The sequence below is a fragment of the Excalfactoria chinensis genome, chromosome 2, assembly GCF_039878825.1.
Source record: "Excalfactoria chinensis isolate bCotChi1 chromosome 2, bCotChi1.hap2, whole genome shotgun sequence".
Lineage (NCBI taxonomy): Eukaryota > Metazoa > Chordata > Aves > Galliformes > Phasianidae > Excalfactoria > Excalfactoria chinensis.
Window position 1 is genome coordinate 129,011,482 of NC_092826.1, and position 20,478 is coordinate 129,031,959.

General features: G+C 36.7%; 1 protein-coding gene across 1 annotated transcript in view; it reads right to left on the reverse strand.

The window, feature by feature from the left end:
- Window positions 1-1,193: 1,193 nt before the first annotated feature.
- Window positions 1,194-20,478, reverse strand: part of PARD3 (par-3 family cell polarity regulator) — a 411,266-nt gene continuing 391,981 nt past the window's right edge. Inside the window, exons 22-24 of the mRNA XM_072328130.1 lie at window positions 15,449-15,569; window positions 6,000-6,127; window positions 1,194-3,311 (exon numbers count right to left, since the gene is read on the reverse strand). Coding sequence (XP_072184231.1) covers window positions 2,918-3,311; window positions 6,000-6,127; window positions 15,449-15,569 — 643 coding nt within the window. The 3' untranslated portion in view covers window positions 1,194-2,917. The remainder of the gene's footprint in view (window positions 3,312-5,999; window positions 6,128-15,448; window positions 15,570-20,478) is intronic.

The window sequence follows — 20,478 nt, forward strand, 5'->3', positions numbered from 1 at the left end:
ACAAAGCCAGAAAAGAAGACCTTATTCTTTGCTAACATAACACAGGCATTGCCCAAAGAGAACATCTGCCTTATTTCATGAACACATCTAATTATGGCAAATTGTTAACACCTTGAAGAGGAGTTTCATACAAGGGTAAACTTTAACATATGCCATCTTCACGTGTAAAACATGCAGTATTTCATATTTTTCCAAACATATGCCCTTTTTTCCTACAACAGTTTATCAAAGACCTTATTTTGAAAAGGAATTCAACCTGTTTTCCATTCCTGTGGATGCATTTCGCAGTGTTTGCTATTATTTGCCTGTCCAAATCATTCCATAGAAGAATCAAACTATGTAATCTGGGAACACAATCAGGAGATGAGACTTCAAGGCCTGCAAAACAGCAAACGCCATTATTTCCTCACTCACAACTGCAAGTTTTGGTCTTTTGCAAAATCCTGCCTTTGGCTTATTTGGGCACCACAAGCTGCCTGTCCACCTTACAGCTTCTGCTCCTCTTCCCCTTGAGATACCACACTAGAGACACAGTGAATAATTTTGACACTATTATTTCCATGGCAACAGCTTGATGTCATGCATATACAGAATTATGATTGACATTCCTGCAGTATCCAACAAAAGGAGAAAGGAGAGGGAGACAATCAGACACAGTTTCAGTACTAATGGGTAAACAAAGTATCACTAGTACTGTAAATATTGCTTTATTCATAAATTTGCCTTCTTGCATTTTCCAGCGTGCCAACATTTCTGTTCAACACTCACACCACAGCTCAAAATACACACTGGATGCTGTGAGATCTTTCTGGTATGGGCTTTTGTTTTGCTAGAGCCCAGTGGGTGCCTGTATCCTGCCACACACTCCTCAGGGACAGCACTCCACACAACAGCCCAGGAAGACTTCTACCGCAGTGGCCAGTCTTACAGATGCACCTTTCAAACATCACAGGTATGGCCTGAAGTAACACGAGAGGCCAAACAGAATTTTTCCCTCTGAGAATAGTATTCAGGTGTTCAGCTGGGCTGTAAATCTCTCTCTTTTTCTTTTTTTGCCTATGTTTATAAGTGCTCATACAAACTCACACGCAAACCATTAGGAATAGAATAAAATAACATCTGTTAAATGTTTCTGAAACTCAGTGTCTGCAGCAGTTCTCATAAGGGTCTACAGTCAATACCAAGACGAGAATGGAAACAGCCTTTTATTCTAAATTTCATATGTACATGGAAAGCTGTTTTACACAGTTTTGGAAAGTCTGCGTAAAAGAGCTATTGTCATCCAATGTCACTGTGCTTACATTAGTAACAACTTTTAAACATGGAGTACATTATTAACAACAAAAACCATTAACAAACAGGCATAAAAGACACAGATATGTGTGCTGATATTTCACATATATTCTAGAAATGAGTTGGCGCAAAAATAAAATGTGCCAGTAAAAAAAATAGGCATTTTAAAAATCACGCAATACATGATTTTTCTTTCTTGTTCTCGTTCTTTCCTTTTTGTACACAATATGCTGAGATCCATTCTCAAGCCTTCTCACATCCGGATTTGCAGGCACTTCAGCAACCCAGCTATATTTTTACAATACATGAAGTTCAGACCAACAAACATAAAAACAACTGCTGCAAAAGAAATTCTCATATCCCATATGCACAGTCAAATATTACTCCCTGCTAGAGCAATCTTTTCCATTTTACTTATTTTTGGATACTGACATGTTTTCAGGATGATGTGTAACAGTTTGTCTCCACTTACGTCTCACTCATATAATTACAGATTTATTTTTAATGTAACATCACAATGCAACATTACAGTATACGGAAGCACAAGGCAGTTGTTCACAAAGCTTCACAAATTGTAAAAAGAAGAAATTATTTTCTTTTCAGTTTTCTGTTTTTTGATCTAAAGAAAGACTTTGTTGTGTTTTTGTTTTTTCTTTTTTTACCATCTTAATATTATGACCTAAAACAAAGACAACTGCATATCAGATGATCACGAGGTGACCCATCCCCCAGTTGTCTTTCAAGACATGGTTGTCTTATGACCAGTTTATTCTGGAAGTAAAGCAAAGTAGAACCCACTTGTTTGTTTGTTCTTAATTCCCCATATTTAATGAAATAATGAAGTAGACTTATCAAGGGCTTGGCTGTGACTGAGTAAATATTCTCTCAAGTTATTTCATTTCCAGTGGACCATGTCTTAAGATTATAAGGCAATTGGAACAGGATCCTCAGGATAACTGAGAGCCTAATATTGTTTTCCTCATGAGTCTGGGCAGGGCTTTTTTAATAAACTCGGAGTGGGGAGAGAGACAAAAGAGTGCACATGTGCATAATAGGAGAGGGGTAGTTTTTCAGCTTATAGACACTTAAATATTGATCAATGAAGACTGGTAATGACTCCACCATAAAGCATCTCAAGACCGTGATACAGAGTAGAGCTGAGCCTTGTCTACTCAAGAGTGATTTGTAACCTCCTCTTCTGACCCAAGAGAAATAAAAAAAGGACATGTCAGTGCTTTCTTCAACTTTAAATTCATTAATTTTATGCCACAAAGCTGCATGTTGGTGTAAATAAGTCACTGCAAAGTAAAACACGTTACAACAAATCCTAGTAATAAGCCACTGACAACCTCTGGACTGGGATACGGGACTTGGTAAGCAGTGGTGGCATTGCTCAATTCTGTTATGATTGTCAAATGGTGGAAAATCCTTCCATGAAGTTAACGCTTGAGACAGAACAGCAAAGACATAAGGCCCACCAACTCTTTGCCCGTATTGTTAAAGGCACTGAAACAGACAATACATATATTCCTTAGTACCATCGGTTTAAAAAGTTTTCAAAATATAAGTCTTTATATGAAAATGTTCCTTATTGCATGATGAGTTGATCTTCATTTGCTTCATCTCAGGAATAAAATGGTCTTCCCTTTTCTGGTGTTTGCAATCTGTTCAGCCTGGCGACCTGAGATGGTGAAGGTGGCACATCTTGCCTGAAAGGACCTTTAGGTGGGGTATAATTAGGGTCCTGAATTTTCTTATATGAGTCATAATTGCTAGGCCCTTCAGAAGAAGTTTTTTTTTTCAGTTGTTGTTCTTTCCGTCTTTGCTCTTGACGGAGCAGTTCCTGTGTTTCTAGCATCACCCTGGCATTGAAGCCATGTCCCCCCATGTAGCCGTTTCTTGATCCCTGGTAGCTGGAATATCTGGGATTATCCTTTGCAGTCTGGAACCCTTCACCTGGGGAATAGTTCTGCTCCCATGAGTCTTGAGAAACAGAACTCGCATTTTTTCTGCTTTGCCTGAAAAAAAAAAAGAAAGAAAGGAAGAAAGAAACTTTTAAGACAAATGTTCTGTCTTTCCATTTAATGTTACCAAGAACAATCCTGGGAAATAAGTGTGCTCCTGAAATGCTAGTGGGCTTCTCCAACTATAATATGGTTGAGAGCAACATTCTCATCTGCCCCAAAGAGGTATCTATGTTGTCATTTTTGCTGGGGAATTTTTCCTATAGGGTTAAGCTATGTTTCTAGGCCTCTCCAGTAGGAATAGGTTGTACTGATACAACACTACAACAGTCGTCATCTGCCCAAGAAAAAGTTGCAGCAATTTAGTTGCAGACGAGGAAAGACCATATACGATGCTGTGCTTTCTATGAAACCAGATAAAATCCAGCACTTGTAGTCACTTGTGAAAGATCTGAATCTAAACTCATACTTGACTGAGGATGCAAGAGGCAGACCTTTTAAAACATTTGTTCTAACACTGCACAAGTCAGAAGATAAAGCGCATTATTTATAGGTATATACGGAGATTAGAGTTTCTTCCAGATCCAGAATGAAGGAATTTTACGCTATCACAATTGCTTCCCAGTTTACTATCGCTTCCATAAAAGTAAAGTAAAGGCAGATATAACCTTTCGCTCTTTTTTTTTTTTTTTTGGCTCCATTGCACAGATAAATAAATCAAAAGCATATAGGAGGAATTACAGTTTTTATCTTTTTTTTTTTTTTTTTTTTTTTTTTTTTTTTTTTTTTTTCCCCCCACAATATATCACTGCATTATTTTGAAGACAGATTATGGTTTTGAAATAACTTTAATTCACCATCAAGCTGCTAGATGCTTTTATGAATTTAAAATAGGATTGGTGATGATAAAGTAAAACAGTTGGGTGCTGCAGAATAACAGATACCCACTCTGAGATTAACTTTACTATATGAGAATGAGGCAGTACAATAAAATACACAATACACTGCTATATTAATCAACAAGAAAATCATTCGGTAGTGTAAATATGGCATGTTTTTTCACGTAAACACACATGACTCAGTGGGGTCTCATGCAATGAATATGCAGTGTAAAGACAAGAGACCTGTATAATTTCACTACCTTTTGTAGAATTAACATTGTTTGTGGGTATTTTTGCAGTACTCCTTCTGTGCATGTAACTTGAAAATGACCAAATCCACCTTTTTTTTTTTTTTTTTTTTTTTTGTAATGTATTTTGAGACCCCTAGATGAAAACTGTTATTCAGGATGAATGCAGGTTACTACAGCATAAATTACAACATAATGTATATTCTTATGCAAATTTTTATAGCTGTTCTTGGTATTCAAATATCCTACTCTGCCAAAGAAACAATGTTTTTGAGCCATGTTTTATCACTCTCTGGAACAAGAGCAAATTGAATGAACCTCTGTAGGCTACGAAACTGTCAGGTTTCTGATCTAGAGCAAGATAAATTTTAAGTACTACAAAATTAACTTGGAGTTAAACATTGCTTTTACAGTTTCACATGGGACAAGAGGATGACTAGTTGAACTGATTTAATTTACTGACTGTTTTCTGGTACTTGTTCAAAATTAGTTGGCCCACTTTCATTGTCTTTCTGGGAAGATTCTTTAAAATTGACTGAAGTGCCTTCAGCAGTGATGAAATAAATGTACAAAGAAAGAAAAAAAAAAGAGGCTCCTAGAGACTCCGCAAGATGAAAAGCAGCAAAGCTCCAGAATGAAGGCAGTACACAGACATTAATTACAAGGCCATAGTTGCAACATTAACCTGGATTTCTTTACAAATTGGTCATTGAATTAGAGTTTGTAAAGCTAAGTGTCTCAGCTTGTTATAGGAGAACCGTGGTCTTCATAGCATTCAACTTTAGCCCAAAATCCTAAAATTCTGTCTGCTCTAAGCACAGTTCAGAAATCTACAGTGCCCAAATGCAATTATTAAATTAAATTAAACATTTCAGACATTAATTTCTTAGTAAATGCATTCTTACAAGTTTGCTTGTCACTTCTTATGCTGAAAAATGTAGTGAAATTCTCACTCATTTCAAAACAAACGTTTCTATAGCCCAAAGAATAACTTTCCAAATTTCCTGTAGATTTATGTTCTCCTTACAATTATGAATTCCTAGCACTACAACTGCATTGCAACTCAATTCTAGTTTTTAAATGTTGCTAGTGACTGAGCAGAACAGGGAAAGCAAATTTAAAGAATCAGCTTCCAAACTGACAGTACCCTCCCCACACCCCCAGCTTAAAAACAACACTAGCACTCATATTTTCCCACTCGGTCTATTGCTGGAACCAGCAACACAGAAAGAACATGGCTTTTATGCATGTAATTACTTCAGAAATAAGATATTGATAGGAAGGAAAGGAAATAACAAAAATTATCAAAATAACAAACCAATATTCTTTCTAGGAAAACACAAGAACTACTTCCTGTTTTCCCACCTTCTTACAAAAATAACTGGAAAATTTTATACTGAAAGTTGTTATGTTTATCTCACTGAAATAAACTCTGAAGTAATTCTATTAAAACAAATAGTTACCATGTTTCTTACTTCACTCTTCCATACTGAATACATTCCACCTTATATCAATGCTAAACAAAAGTGTCTGCACTAAGCACAACAGTTTCTTTTCACAAACAAAATGTGTTCCAGGCTCATGCACAGAGCAGCTTCAGCCAGTTGCCTTACCTGGGTAATGAGCTGTACTGGCGCTGAGCTTGCTGGAAACTCTCTCTTTCTTCTTGTCGCTGCCGTTGCATTTGAACCTCTACCGATACCGAGTGTCTGCCACTCTGTGAGTACGTCTTGGAGCTTGGCTACAAAATTAAAACAAAAATGTCTTAAACAAAGCAGAAAAATACCCACAAAAGAGCTATCATTTAAATTGCTGTTGTACATACAGTCATATTTGTAACAACACGCAGTTCAAGAAGCTCTTTCATAAGAATTGCATTAAACTCAGACACATTATACTGTGTCCTGTGCTATGGACTCAGTTCGTGACTTAACATTTATGAGATACATGCGAAAAATACTGGTGCAAAATGGGTTGTGCTTTTGTAGAAACACTGACATTTAAGTGAAAGCAGGATGTAACCTAGCCATTCTAATGCTAACTTTCATACTCCACTAAGGATCTGAAGGAGGAGGAAGCAACATTCTCAATTATCATGTGCTCTCCATTAGCAGTGCCATCTTATTTTGCTGTTGGCCCAGATCCATACCACTTGTTCTTTGGAGACAAGGAAACATTTTCTAGTTTGATAGTAACAAGAAGACACATTCAGCAAGTCTCTTGTGGGACATGGGGAATCCTGTGCCTCAGAGAAGGATTTAGATAACATCTTAATACAGGGACAATTTGAAACTTTGGGGCCAATGCCAGTAGCATATGAAAATGGATGACCTTTCTGGGAATACATAGAATTACTGGAGAAGACCTGGCAGAATGGCTGAATTTAAACTTCAGGTTACAAAAAAAGTTTACCTTTGTAAAGATTTCACTTTTCATTTTCTCTTATTATGTTATTCATATTTAGTGATTTCAAGTTGCAAAGTAGGGTGCCACAAAAGTAAAAGCATTCTGCTAATGGCTGGTCAGGGAGCACAACCACTTGTCTTAGACCTGCTTCTGTTAAAGCCCTTCTTTGCTTTCTGGTTTGCGTGTTCCTTCAGAATGAACATCTCTTTTGATTTGAGTTGGTTCTATTTTTTATTTTTGCTATTATAATTTCAACAGAAGAAATATATCATAATGGCTGGCAAATATCTGAAGGATAAAAGGCTTTTCAAATTCTCCTTACACTGAAGATAAGTTTTAGAAACCAGAACGTTGTCATTTGTGACATAAACTTCTTTGTCTTCCTATGGTGTCAAGTACTTTCAGGTAGCCAGAAGCACAACAAATCCGAAACAAGTGTGCAACTTTTAGAAACTTCATCTCCCATAACAACACACTTCAGACAGAGCATCAGCCACAGCTCAGAAGTACAATTTAGGGAACAGCTGCTTTTCCCATTAGATGAAGATTATTGTGTATCAGAATGTGAAGGCATAAACTATGAGTAACTTACTTTTGAGGATCCTTGATACACCACTGATGTATACTTCAGAATAGATTTACTCAAGAAAAGCCTCAGCAAAGCAGTACTTCTAATGAAAAATGCTTTAGGAATGGTACAATGAGGCAACAAGTTCAGAAAACAGAATTGTGTCAGCCCTGTGGGAAATATTCTGAGATGAATACGTTGTACATATGTATGTTCAAACCAACAACTCCCATGGAGGTTTCCTACTATATTAAATAAGGGAAACCCATATGGAGCAACGTTTCAGTTATTGCATATGTCAACATTTCTAACTTTTTGACTTTATTAAGAATCTTCTGACATTTGGTATATTATTGAAGGGCTTGGCTTATGGAAGCAAGTGATTACCTGAAAATTACCAGATTTATTTCTGAATTCTTTACAGTGTGGTTATAACCAGCTTACAGAGAACCACAGGGAAACTTTTTAGTTCCCATCTCAACTCCTCCATAAGGAATAGAAGCATTTAAACTAAGATTTTAGAACCAATCTTATCATTATGCAGTTCCCTCTTTAAAATGTTGGAAGACTGAATACAGCTGGAAAACTGCAGCTATCTCAGTTGTGACAAAATAGTTACCACAAGCAAGATGAAATTGGAATTGCTTCTTTATCTGAAAACATTTTTATTTGTTTCAGTTCACTGTAAATATAGAATAAAATAATTTTACAGTACAGGGAATGGTTAAATTATAAAACAGGTGGAGCTAGAATTGAACTGCTACTTGATTCAGCAAGTGTTAAGAAGACACTAGGATGCATAATCTGGAGAGTATGAATGCAGGTACCCACAGACATTAGTGTGCACACACGTGCTAAGAGCTAAGGTCGCCAGAAAAGCTTCTGCTGAGGAAACAAAGGCTTTGAAAGAACTATTAGACTGTGAATGGACTAAGATCCAAACTTAGATTCAGGGAGATTTTGTTTTAATGCACACAGGAACTGATGGTTTGACAGAAACAGGAGCTGCCACCTGCCTTCCTCTGTAGCACCTGTCTAGATTTACTGGCTCTGAGGAGTCAAGTGTGTACTCGCAGCTGCTGACAAATAATGTCACCTAATGGACAAGTTTTATGACTTGATGGGTCTAAATGCAAGAGTCTAAAATCAATTACCTGCTTTTCTGAATGTACAAGTATCTGTGTGCCCTGTTAAAGTGGCTTTGCAATACTTAACATGAAAAGTAGGCTACTTATTGAGAGTCCTGTCTAGATGTTGTCAACAGCTGCAGCACACTGCATATAAACACTCCTTCTGTACGTAATCACATGTTCCATAACATAGCATATATACACATGGACAACTACATTCAACATCTTATCAAAGAAAAGTAATTTCTTTAAAATCTCTTCATTAAAAACCTCAGTGATACCATAGTGAATACCCTTAATTATGGTTAAGATGATATAAAGACTTAACATACTCTTTTTGGACCCTTAACTTATTTAGAAAAATGCAACTCCCTGTGTGGTGATTTATCTTTCAATATGCTTTCAGTTAAAGCATGTGAACTGAAAGTACTTATGTAATCTTAAAATCTAATTAGTATGTTTTAAAAATATATATGTAAACAGTGTCCAGTGTTACAGTATAGAAAATAACATGCATACCTCATTTATGTCAGCAAAATATAAGGTTATTAAAAATAAGTCAAGCTGTTTACAGATCTTTCAATAGCAACAAAATACATGCATAAGGAAGTCAACACGATACTTTTACCAGAGACAAGAACCGGGTAGCACAAGGCTAAGTACAATTATAATAACCTGAAATCATCCAACAAACCTGGCAGCAGCTCTGTCTTCACAAAACAGATTGATAAGAACTCAAGCCTTGTTTGCAATGAGATGTACAAGCATTGACCTTTTAAATCAGGATGCGGTCAAGGCCACAATAACAACCAAGGCTACATTATACAAATAAATGTATGTTCATGTCTACCACAATACGTTTAAGTGGCAATGATAGTTATTGCATTCAACATTGTTAAACAGTGCTTAGCTTGTAAAACTGTGTTTTGAGATACATGAAATTAGACAGCACTCTTATCAAATAGGCGAGAATTTAGAACTAGGACTGTGAAGGTAGATGTTTCTACAGATTTCTCTTTTTTATCCAAATAATACTTTTTGCATTTCGAACGGAACATAGCCATGGGTCATGTAGCACTGACTTTTCTCAGCAGTAAAGGATGGCATATTTGAGGACTAAAGGTTGCTTCTCCCTTTTCTAGATAAACTTGAGGCTGCCCATGCAGTTTTTCTACCCACAGGGTAGGATTTCTGCCCAGAGAAATGCACCTGCCCCTGGAACAGGCATGGATCAGAGTTACAGAAAGGAGACCATAGGGCCAATCCAGGAGACTACGTTCTATGGCAGATCCACTAGTCTAGGTGACACAAGATCTACCAGTTTAGATGGCTTCTATTTCATGGACTGCTGTCACAGAGTGAAAGTTGGAGAAATGCTTACTGGAACTCATAGAACTTACTTATGTTGATAAAAATGTAGTTAATTCAGAGATGAATACTGCCTTTTGTATTTTCCTATTTAATAAATAAATAAATAAGGCACTGTCTAATATTGAAATACATTTGCTATTTTTTTCCAGATTAAGCTTTGTTTTTAACTAAGGAATTTAAAATTCACCTGTAAAGTCTATAAACATGAGGCCCCCCAAATACCTTAGGTTCTAACAGTTCAGCTCTAGTTAGATGAGATGAAATGATCTTGCCTGCTTTACGAATGTGTGCTTGGCACAGATGACAGAAAATCCAGCAATTGTACATCAAAGTTTAGAATGATAAAAAACATTCCATGGTTATGATGGCTATCCTGGAAAAGTATTTTTATTTCCATCTTTTTGTTTATGTTGCTATGGTGAACAGAAAGTACAGCAATATCTCTTTTAAAAATGGCCAACAGGTGTGTATTAATTCAAGTGCCATACAATAAGAAAATCGCTTCCCTTTGTGCATCTTTCTTTGGTGTATATGTAGGAAGCTGCATGCCATGGTATGAGACTGAGATTTCCATTCTGTTCAACAAAAGCAGCAGCAGAACGAAAATCTTCAATATGGTAGAAACAAAGCACCCAGACAGCCTTGACATTCTGCCTGGGTTATTTACATGCACTGCATGCCCGTGAGCTATAAAATATGTTTGTTTACAAAATGAAATTATTTCTTTTTTTTTTTTTTTTCACATTTTCTATCCTCATTTTTATGTTTCACATAAAATAATTGATTGAAACTAGTGGGGAAAAAAAATCATTTAAAATAGACAACAAAATTTTTGAGCCAAAATGTAAAGCTGGGCAAAAGGCACATGGTATTTCATGAAATCTTCCCAGCTTTGACAAAGCACGGGTATAAATTACACAGCTGGGGAGAAACTAACTGCATAGACAATGCCCTGCATAAGTTTGGTTTCTTTTCTGAAAGAGACCGGAATAGGGGAAACTGCAGCTTAACTCTGAGCCTTTGTCCACAGTAATGTTTTACTGGATATCACCAAATATCTTAATAACATTTCCTGACAGAAATTCTTGAAATGGTTTGATAGTAAAAAGAGATAATATACTGTTTTTCTTTCTCACCAATGTGTTGAGTGATTCTTCTTCAGTATATACAGCCTGGTATAAACCTTGCAATACTCATTTAAATTTAGTCTGTTATTTGTTTTTCCAAGTAGGATAAGTGGAAGTTACAGGGATAAAAACTAAGCTTTTGTTTTTCTAAAGTAATTTTATATTAATTGGAAATCATTAAGGCTGTGAATTGGTTAAATACATGTATGCAGGGATAAGAAACAAGTACCATAAGCAGATTAAAATAAACAGCAACAAAACAAACAAACTTTTTTTTTTTTTTTTTTCTCTATATCTGTCTTAGCCACAAATTATATACACCAACAAACCGAAAAACCAAGCATGGTCCTGAGATTTCCCCAGCATAGTCTTTAGATTTCTGTGTTATTAAGACTGCTGGTGTATTTTCTCTATGAAATTCATGTAATTATTTTCTTTCCCCAAACCTGTAATCTATAATCAAAGCTATACTCCAACAAGTAAGGTTTTATGTTTATTTGACTCAGTTAGCTGTTATCTTTAGAATAAAAATATCTTTTTATTTGACTCCTAAATATATAAAGTGGAGTTTGTTCAGCTGCTCTCTTGCTACCAATTTTCTCCTACTATCCTAGTAGATTTGAGATGACTGCGGAAGAATGTATTTGTGAATGGAAGTTGTCACTCTCTATTTCTAGCAATGAATTTTGTATTGAAGATGAAGAACTAGAACACCAACGTTTGTCTCTCCAGAGTCTTTTTGTTTTTCTCATAGTGCATTTCTACAGGCAGGACTGGCAAGCACTTGTAGTGTTTTCAACTAATTGAATATGGTTTATGTATGTTTTTTGTAATTGGTGTGTTCACTCCCATGACATTTAGTGCTACAGTGACGTCTTTTTGGAAATCATTAATTAAAATGTGGCTACACAAAAATAAAACATTTGGAACAACACAAATCAAACTCCCCTATCACCAGAACTGATGCAAGCAACGACAAACCTCAGCAAACCCAGTACAACCCAGGAAAACAAGCAAACAAACCAAAACAACACAAACAAAAACTAAAAAAAAAAACAAAAACCACAGAGACTCAGTGCTAGTCCTGAATTGAAAAATCAACTCCAAAAGAATCCAGCAATGGTATAACAATTTGTCATAGCAACTGCGAGAGCTGTAAAATCAGCAGCCATACTGTGACTCCGTGTAGTTCTGTATGTCCAGGTACACATTTCTGCCAACCTGACTGCAACTTACACCAGCAGGATTAAAATGTATTAATCATACTTGATTTTGTTTTCCATTTTTTTTCCTTGTGTAACATCAGACTTAAAGCCTTGCCCTTGTATGCCTTCTTGTATCATTTTTGATACACACACACACACACACAAAAAAAAAAAAAAAGCATGTAAGAGGAAAAAAGAAAATAGAGAAGCCTGAGAAAGTTCTCTTAAAATAAACAAAAAGCTTTTCCATCAAGCTTTGAGCGTTGTCTCAACTGCAGAACTGCTGGGTTCCAGAGATGCCTCAGTGCTGTTGCAGTTAGTCAGTTATTAAACTTTAACAGCATGTCATTCAGATGGCCTTGAGCAGAAACACCACACCATCAACAGACGTGTCCTCTCATTCCAGCACTATCACTTTTTGTGTCAGTTCAGCTGCCTGATGCTGTACAAGTACTTGTAGGCAGTCAAGTGTTTTGTTTACAGGCAGGGCAAATACAGCAGGCCAAAAGTCCAGTTCTGCCACATTGCTCATCTACAGATAAACAGCCTTCACCTGATGGCAACAGCCAGCAGTGGCTGGGGCTGGACACTGGTCTCTGCCAGCAGCACTGCTCGGGGCCAGCTTGATGTAATGCTTTGTGGTACAGAGATCTGCCTCCAGACTATGTATTTGTCACAGGTAACTGGGCTGCTGTGTCACAAGCCATTAATAGCCCAGGATGGATTGGAGTTGGTGACGTTCACAGGATCATTTTGATAATATATTAGCAGGTTCCTGAGCTATTGAGCTCCTCTGAATATCCTTAAAGCTGCCAGATTTCCGTCAGCACCCATTACTTACACTGCAAACTTTATGTTCATTTACACTTCCTTAAAGTAACCAATAGTCCCACATCACATCAGCACTCTGTTCCCTATCCTCAGTCCTCCCATCATCTTGTTAATGAGAAATACAAACTACTTATCACCTCATAGCACACACTTCTCAGTGGGTGAAAGATTGTTGTTTTTTTCTCCTCTCTTTCTGTCCAAATCAGGTCAGAGCTGGCTGCTGTCATGCAGCTCAGAGGCACCTCTGGATGTAAAGCCCTTTGTATGTGTAGGCTGCGCAAGCCTTCTCCCCAGGTGAAAGCATACTTTTCAACAATGGCCCATGTACAGGTGTGTGTCTCAATGCTATGGTTTATAACCAACAGCTTGCAGATGGAGAAAACTGAAGGGAGGCTGATAAATGCATAAGTACTTTCCTACATATATATCATGAACTGCTTTTGCATTGTTTTGTGTCAGTGGCGCTTAATAATACATCTGGATCTGTTTTGAGGGAGTGTCTTAACGAAGTCTGTCATCTTAGACTAATATGTTAAAGTAATAGACTCTCCTTAAGAGAGAGGGTTATGGTTCCTTAACGCTGAAATGACTGTGAACTGTTGAAATGGATGAGATCACTGCTTTATCCTTTCCAAGCATTATGATCTTGAAATCCTGGAGTACATGATGGAAAAATAATATAATTCAAAAATATGCTGGGCCAATTTTTTTTTTTAATTTTTAATTTTTTATTTTTTTTTAAGTATGTATATAAAATAAAATATTTGGTCACTTAAGTACTTAACAACATCAGCTCCTAGAAAAGCAACAACAAGGTTCAGAATTAATATTAATACATTAAGCTGAATTAGTCACTTTGAGCTCATTTGCATGATCTGTAGAAGGGGAGTAAACAGAAAGATCCCATTTGTTTGAATAAGAGAAAAGGAAAGGTCAATGTTCTGACCCACAATTTAGGAAATTATTCCATTCCTAAGGTAATCAGCCTGTCATCCAAATAATTCCCAACTCGCTCATTGCAAGAAACTATAATAAAAGCCAAGTTGTCTGTCCAAAGTTGCTATGGCATTTAGATATACAACAATTTGGCCCATGACCTTCAGTAGTTAAGTTCCCAAGTCTCCAAGAGTGCAAGTTTTTCTCATAGACAGTTTTCCCAAGAATACAGCTCAAGTCTCTCATTTGGAAACTGAACTGCAGTAGAAATATAAAATGGAAAGAACTTCCTACACCCAGCCCCTTTCTTCCAAAAACTGCTATGTTACAACTGAGATGAGCCATCATATCATATTCACATTCAATCTAAAACATCTGGTTTTAAAGAAAATGTTTATTTTATTTATTCTATTTCAGAGAGTACTAGAGGTTTTCTAGTATGAGAAACAAGAAGCCTATATCCTTATACAGCATGTGAGGTCATTTAGGGACACATTCGCCTTTGTTCCTCTCCCTGCTGTATGTTAAAAACACCAGTTTCCAACTGGTGAGCTTAAGAGGTACAAGGACACAAAGACAGAACAGACAGAACAGAGGTTAAAAAAAAAGCAACACCTCCAGTATCCACCACAAAGGCAAACAGATTATATACTTGTGATGTTTCCACCTCTGTCTCATGTGCATGGGAATGCTAAGTAGCTATAACACATCACCAACACTCCTTTTGGAGATGTGGGAAATTCTACTGCTGTTATGATACAACCTTTGCTCACTGAGAATGTGAGTGAATGGTTCACTGTTATTATTGTGGATTTTTTTAAACAAATTCATACAATAAAGTATTTATTAATTAAAAGGCATCCGTGATTCATTTAAATTATGTAAAACAAGATAAGCACATGAATTTACATAATTATATCACTTTGCTAGATCACATTGAATAGGATTTAAATGATCGGTTAGGACATGTATCTCAAGATAGAACTATCTTCGCTAATATCAGTGGCAAAGGGACACTATTATGAAACATAGCATAATGCGTATCTCTTCTTTTTCACTGTAAAAATACATACTTCTTCCTCTTAAAAGAGGAAAAGAAGTATTCATGAAGATGTTGCTTCAGAGCAAATACAATGTACAAGGTTACATGATCTCTTTAAATTATTTATCATTACTGTGTGTTTCATTTTTATTTTCTTGTTAAATTTCAGAATAATTGATATTGGCTTCAGGGCAAAAAAAATCCAAGTAGTAACTCAGAGTCTAGAGTCTAAACACAGAGGAAATTATGCTACACATACAGAGAACAGATTATTGAAGAAGTTTAAAAATGAAACAAACATCAATGTAACAGAAATGTGGCCAGTAGAATAAGCAGAGGGCTGGAGGCAGACAACCCTGGCTTGGTCCTGCCTTGCTCCTGGCCAGGGCAGGAAGAGTGGAGGTTGGTTCAAGTTTCAAGACTGGTCAGAATGTATGTGGACTTACCCATGGCTGCTCAAAGCTGTAAGTACGTCTCCTGTCTTCCACGTCCTCATCCTGTTTTGCTTGCTGAAATTCTTGTCTCAGGCGCTGTATCCGGTCATGATTGTTAGGAGTTGATCTGTTGCTGAAAGAAGGAGGATGAAAATGATCAATACTTAGGAACTGCCATCTGTGACTGCAATTTCTTTGCAAGGCACCACTGCTACAGCACAGAGGCACAAACTTAAAAACAATTCCCAAGCACTCAATATAAAGACATTTAGACTTTTATAATGATTTATGTTGTTTGTTCAATGAACTTCAGATAGTGTAAGAATGGATGAATAAGGAGTTTTCTAAAAACCACCAGAATGGCATATGTTCCTTCTAGAAATGAAGAGTAATATGTGTTACCGTCAGCCTTAACACTGAGGAATGCTATGAGAAAAGTCCTAATTATCTCTTCTACTGAATAAACATGAATGATTCTTCTTCCCTATCAATAAATGGTAGGACTGTCACATCTTTATTCACATCAAATCATTACAATGTATGAAGGTCCTACCTATACAAAATTTGATTATTCTTTTCAATCGATAAGAGCCTGTCATCCCTTAGCTCTGTTTTTAACAAGTCTTTCAAGCAGATCAGCCTGAAAGCATCAGAGTGCCAATGGGCCAGTGAAAAGCCATGTGTAGGAATATGTTCAGTGGCAGAGCAGAAGCTGGCTCTTGATATGCAGACGCTGGAGTGCTGGGGAGGGCTCAGCCCCAGAGTTAACCTTATGGAAAAGTACACATAAAATGGAAAAGAATCTTTAGCTCTTCAAAATCATAAATTTTTCCATAATGCCTATTTCAGGTAATCATTTCTCCATAGCTCAGGTTTATGTGAAATCGTGGTGAAATACACTCAGGAACAGCTTATTTCATGAGGCTAAGTGGATATTTATTAATCTCATTGCCATTTTTCCATCTGCGCAGCTCCCACCTGACCTCTACAATCCCCACCATATTTCAAACATGTTAATGTGGGAATCACAGGATGTCTGACAAACAAATAATACTATTTCAAGACTAAGAAGAAATGTTTTAATCTCTTATTATTGTCTTTTTAAGCCCTGCATTTTACTGTTTATTTCAAAAGAGCTGATGAGGAATGTTCAGCTATTACATTGTTTCAAAGGAGAAATCTATGGGGATGCAGCAGAAAACAAATCCATAGATTACTGTTCGTGAACACGAGGTATAATAAAACACGGTGAACTTATATCCCAGGTTTTCTCTCATATGAGAAGAGACACTTCTGGAGTCCATCTGTGACTGTTTTCTGCATCTGTCAGGATTGGTGGGTGCAGTAGACTGGAGGCTATAGATGTTTCAGATGTTGCCTCCCACTCTTTTCAGTGCCATTAAAAAGAGCTTATCATTGCTTGGTTAGCCAAACAGAAAAATTAGCACAGTTCTAGCAAAACAGAATTTATAAAAGAGGTTTTCTTTTTGTTGTTGTTGTTGTTTTGTTTTATTTTGGTGTTTTTTATTTTTTGGTTTTTTTTTTTCCTATGAAACAAAAGACAAAGAAAAGGATGGGTAGCTCAGTTCTACACGTGGATTGACATTTTGAAAAGTACACATAAAAAAAAGCTTTATTTAGAACAGATAGAAATAAGACATGACACTTTCAAAATTTCCCTCTCCTTTTAGGTGTGTTGCTAATTCTATTCCTTTCATTCATCTTAATTTTGTGGAACAGCTTATCTCTTTTTGCAGTTTTATGTTGTGTAAATTCATTTTTATAGTCAAACTCTGCCCAGCTTTTCTGTATAAGCATTAGTTTTTTAACCCGATGCACTGCTATACACAGCACTTTTTAAAATGCAATCACCGCAATCCAATGTAAGACACACAAAATAGTTTAAAATGGCCTGTTGGGTTTAGAACTGGCATTATTAGTCTAATAAACAAGTGGTCTAATGCATTATAAACAGACCATCTTTTCTGCAAACTAAATTACATTTAAAATTAACTATTAGCATTTGAGGTGTAAAAACACATTTGAAGGTGAAATGTCATTGGACTTTAGTGTGAAATTACTATCGAAGTATTGCAAATGGTCAGCTTCAGGCTGATCAGTCTTCTTTAGTCACATTCATTTCAAACTCTAAGGAATCACAATGCAAATGTGACACTTGAGTAGTGATTTACTGGCAAAGTAAAACTGGAAGGAAAACACAGAAAAGTAGTGAATGAGAACTTGTGCATGATGAGAAACAGACATATTGTACCAGCTCCTAAAAGGATCACTGGAAGGGCTATTACAGATTTGTGGACTTCTACACATTTTGTGATTGTTATTAATGAAAAGAATTATGACAGAGTAAGCAAGAATAGCAAGTGAATGCATAGTGTTCATGCTCTAAGGCTAAAACAGATATCTATTCCAGTTAAGGGAATGCATGAATTTGACACCTTCTACATGCTGGAAACACAGAACAACAAAAAGGCAAGGAGGATCCTGGGATTTATGATTAATTATGATGAATTTAAGAACAACTTACTTTAATGATGGGGGGGGAAAAAAAAAGGCCAAGTTGACTTAAGAAATTCAAAGTTATTCAAAGTTATTAAAAGACTTGATAACAGAAGATAAACCTTTGAATAATAGTTCTATTTTATCACAAAAGCAAGGGACATGACCCAAATTTAGAAAATTGCAAAAGAAGTGAATAATAAAAAAGGACTATTTCACAGAAAAGAAAGCTAAATTAAAGGACAAAACCACTGCAGTATCTACTCAAATTTCTGTGTGTTCAGAAAGTCTGAGACAAAGAAAATGAGGTCAAATGAGCAGCCTTGTAATGATATAAAAAGGTTTAAAATATTTTCATTTAGAAGACAAAAAGTGAAAAGGAAAGCAGTCAGAGGCTAAGTTAACTTGAAGGAAAAATAGACCATTTTAGGGCTTAGACTCTAGCTCAGGTTGGCTTCCTTTCATTTTCACTTTCCTCTCAACTACATTCTCCATTCTCCTGGTTAAACTATTCACCTGTCCTATTCTTCTCAGCAGCGAAGGCTTGCAAATCTCCATTCTGGTCTGCCATACTGCCTCCTAATTCTTTCCATGTACCTCCTCATCCAATTAGCTTTACCATTTAAACAGGATTTTTGCTATGATGTCCTCTCTGTCTCCTAGTGAAACTTCCAAGGTCTTCCCCACTCAAGATACACTTGAAACACCCACAATTTTATTAAAACCCCAGGCAACACCCACTTCAAAAAGGAGGGAAATGCCATAACCATAATTATAATAAGAAGTAGGGACATTTAGTGATAAGTGAAAGCTTTGTTCCTTTTTAGATTCTGAGATGTTCTGTTTATTTATAGCTCTTTAGGTAAGTCTTAGCACTGTCCCTTGGGACAGATCTAAACAAATTTTATCCAGCATGCAAAGTCTGGACATTAGGAAGCATTACTTCTCAGAAAGGGTAGTCAGGCACTGGAATGCACTGCCCAGGGAGGTGGTGGAGTCACTGACCATGGGGGTGTTCAAGAAACTTTTGGATGCTGTGTTGAGGGATATGATTTAGCTGGGAAGTATTGGTGATGGTTGGACTGGATGATCTTTTAGGTCTTTTCCAACCTTGATAATTCTGTGATTCTGTGATTCTGTCTTCAGCCAGTCTAAGGCAAAATGAATTTTGACTTGTTGGGTGAAGAGGTCATGAAAGACAGGGTCATATCAACAAACACTCTGGTATGATGCAGGTTTCCCAGTGTTTTTATTGCCTTTGGACTTTTGGACTGTAAATGTATGGTGCAACTTCTCAAAAGTTTAAATGAACCATGTTTTGTTTGAGTTTTTCATTCAGATGAACTGAAAATCTGAAGGCAAAACTGCCTGTAGTAATTCAGGACTGCCAGTGGGAAGGAAGGAAGTTAACTTGAAGTCCATCCAAAGTTTCTTAAAGATTTGACATTTGGTAATTTTAAACATTTTGACAAAACAGTAACTTCAGTTTGCCTAAACAGTACTCCAGCTATGAGCACTCCCCTATGCCTACTTAATAACAGGATGCCTATGAACATACAAAAGACAATTAGTACTTCCTAACATCAGATATAAGCTATGTTTTTATTTCAAAGTGCTCTCATTATTAAAAGTACCTAAAAGAAATAAAAACCAAGGACAGGCTTTTAGGGTGAAAGTAGCTTGGGTTGTGAAGAGGCCAGATGTCCTTGGATCACCTCTGTGCTTAGCATCCCATTGGCTTCCATCTGCAGATGGCACATTTTACAAGCAGCTACTTTGTGAGCACTGTTTTAAAACACACAACCACCAGCACAGGCTATAAATGCAACTGCAAGCAAGGCTTAGACAGGCAGGAGCTGTCACGTATTTTCAGAAACAAGCAGCCATAGCAATGACCACCAAAGTCTCAGATCATTAAGCAATGTCTCAGCGTGATGTCATGCGCTGATGTACAGAGTTGTAATGCTTTCAAAAAAGACAGATTTTCAGTGCGATATAGTAGATACAAACATGCTACTGAACAGAGATGACTAAAGCTCTGGAAAAAAAATTACCGGCCTGAAAAAGCGTGGAAAAGGGTCTTAACAACATCGCCAAGCAGTTGTAACATGACTGGCATAACCAAAAGGTTAGTAAACAAACTGTTCTTTACACCTTGAAATCCTCTAACACAGATTTGAACTGTCAGGGGCTTTCAGGTCTGATGGGCTGCTTAGATCTCTGGATAGTGGTTATAAAACACAGATGGTTCCTTATTTACTTCAGGCTAGTAAACAAGAATCACCTATTTGTATAAAAGACATATCTTTCTTTTTGGACAGATTACTTATTATTCACTTCATATTAAAAATCAAGAGTTGAGTTGGGATCTATCTGATCTACATGTAGAATGGAGTAGAAAAAGTGTTTATTATCATTCCACAGAGGATTAAGGCTGTCTTTCCTCTTGTGGCTGTGTATCCTTACCAAAGCACAGAACTGGCTGAGAGTCTACAGAATGGGCCACTACCTCCATGGTTTGAGCA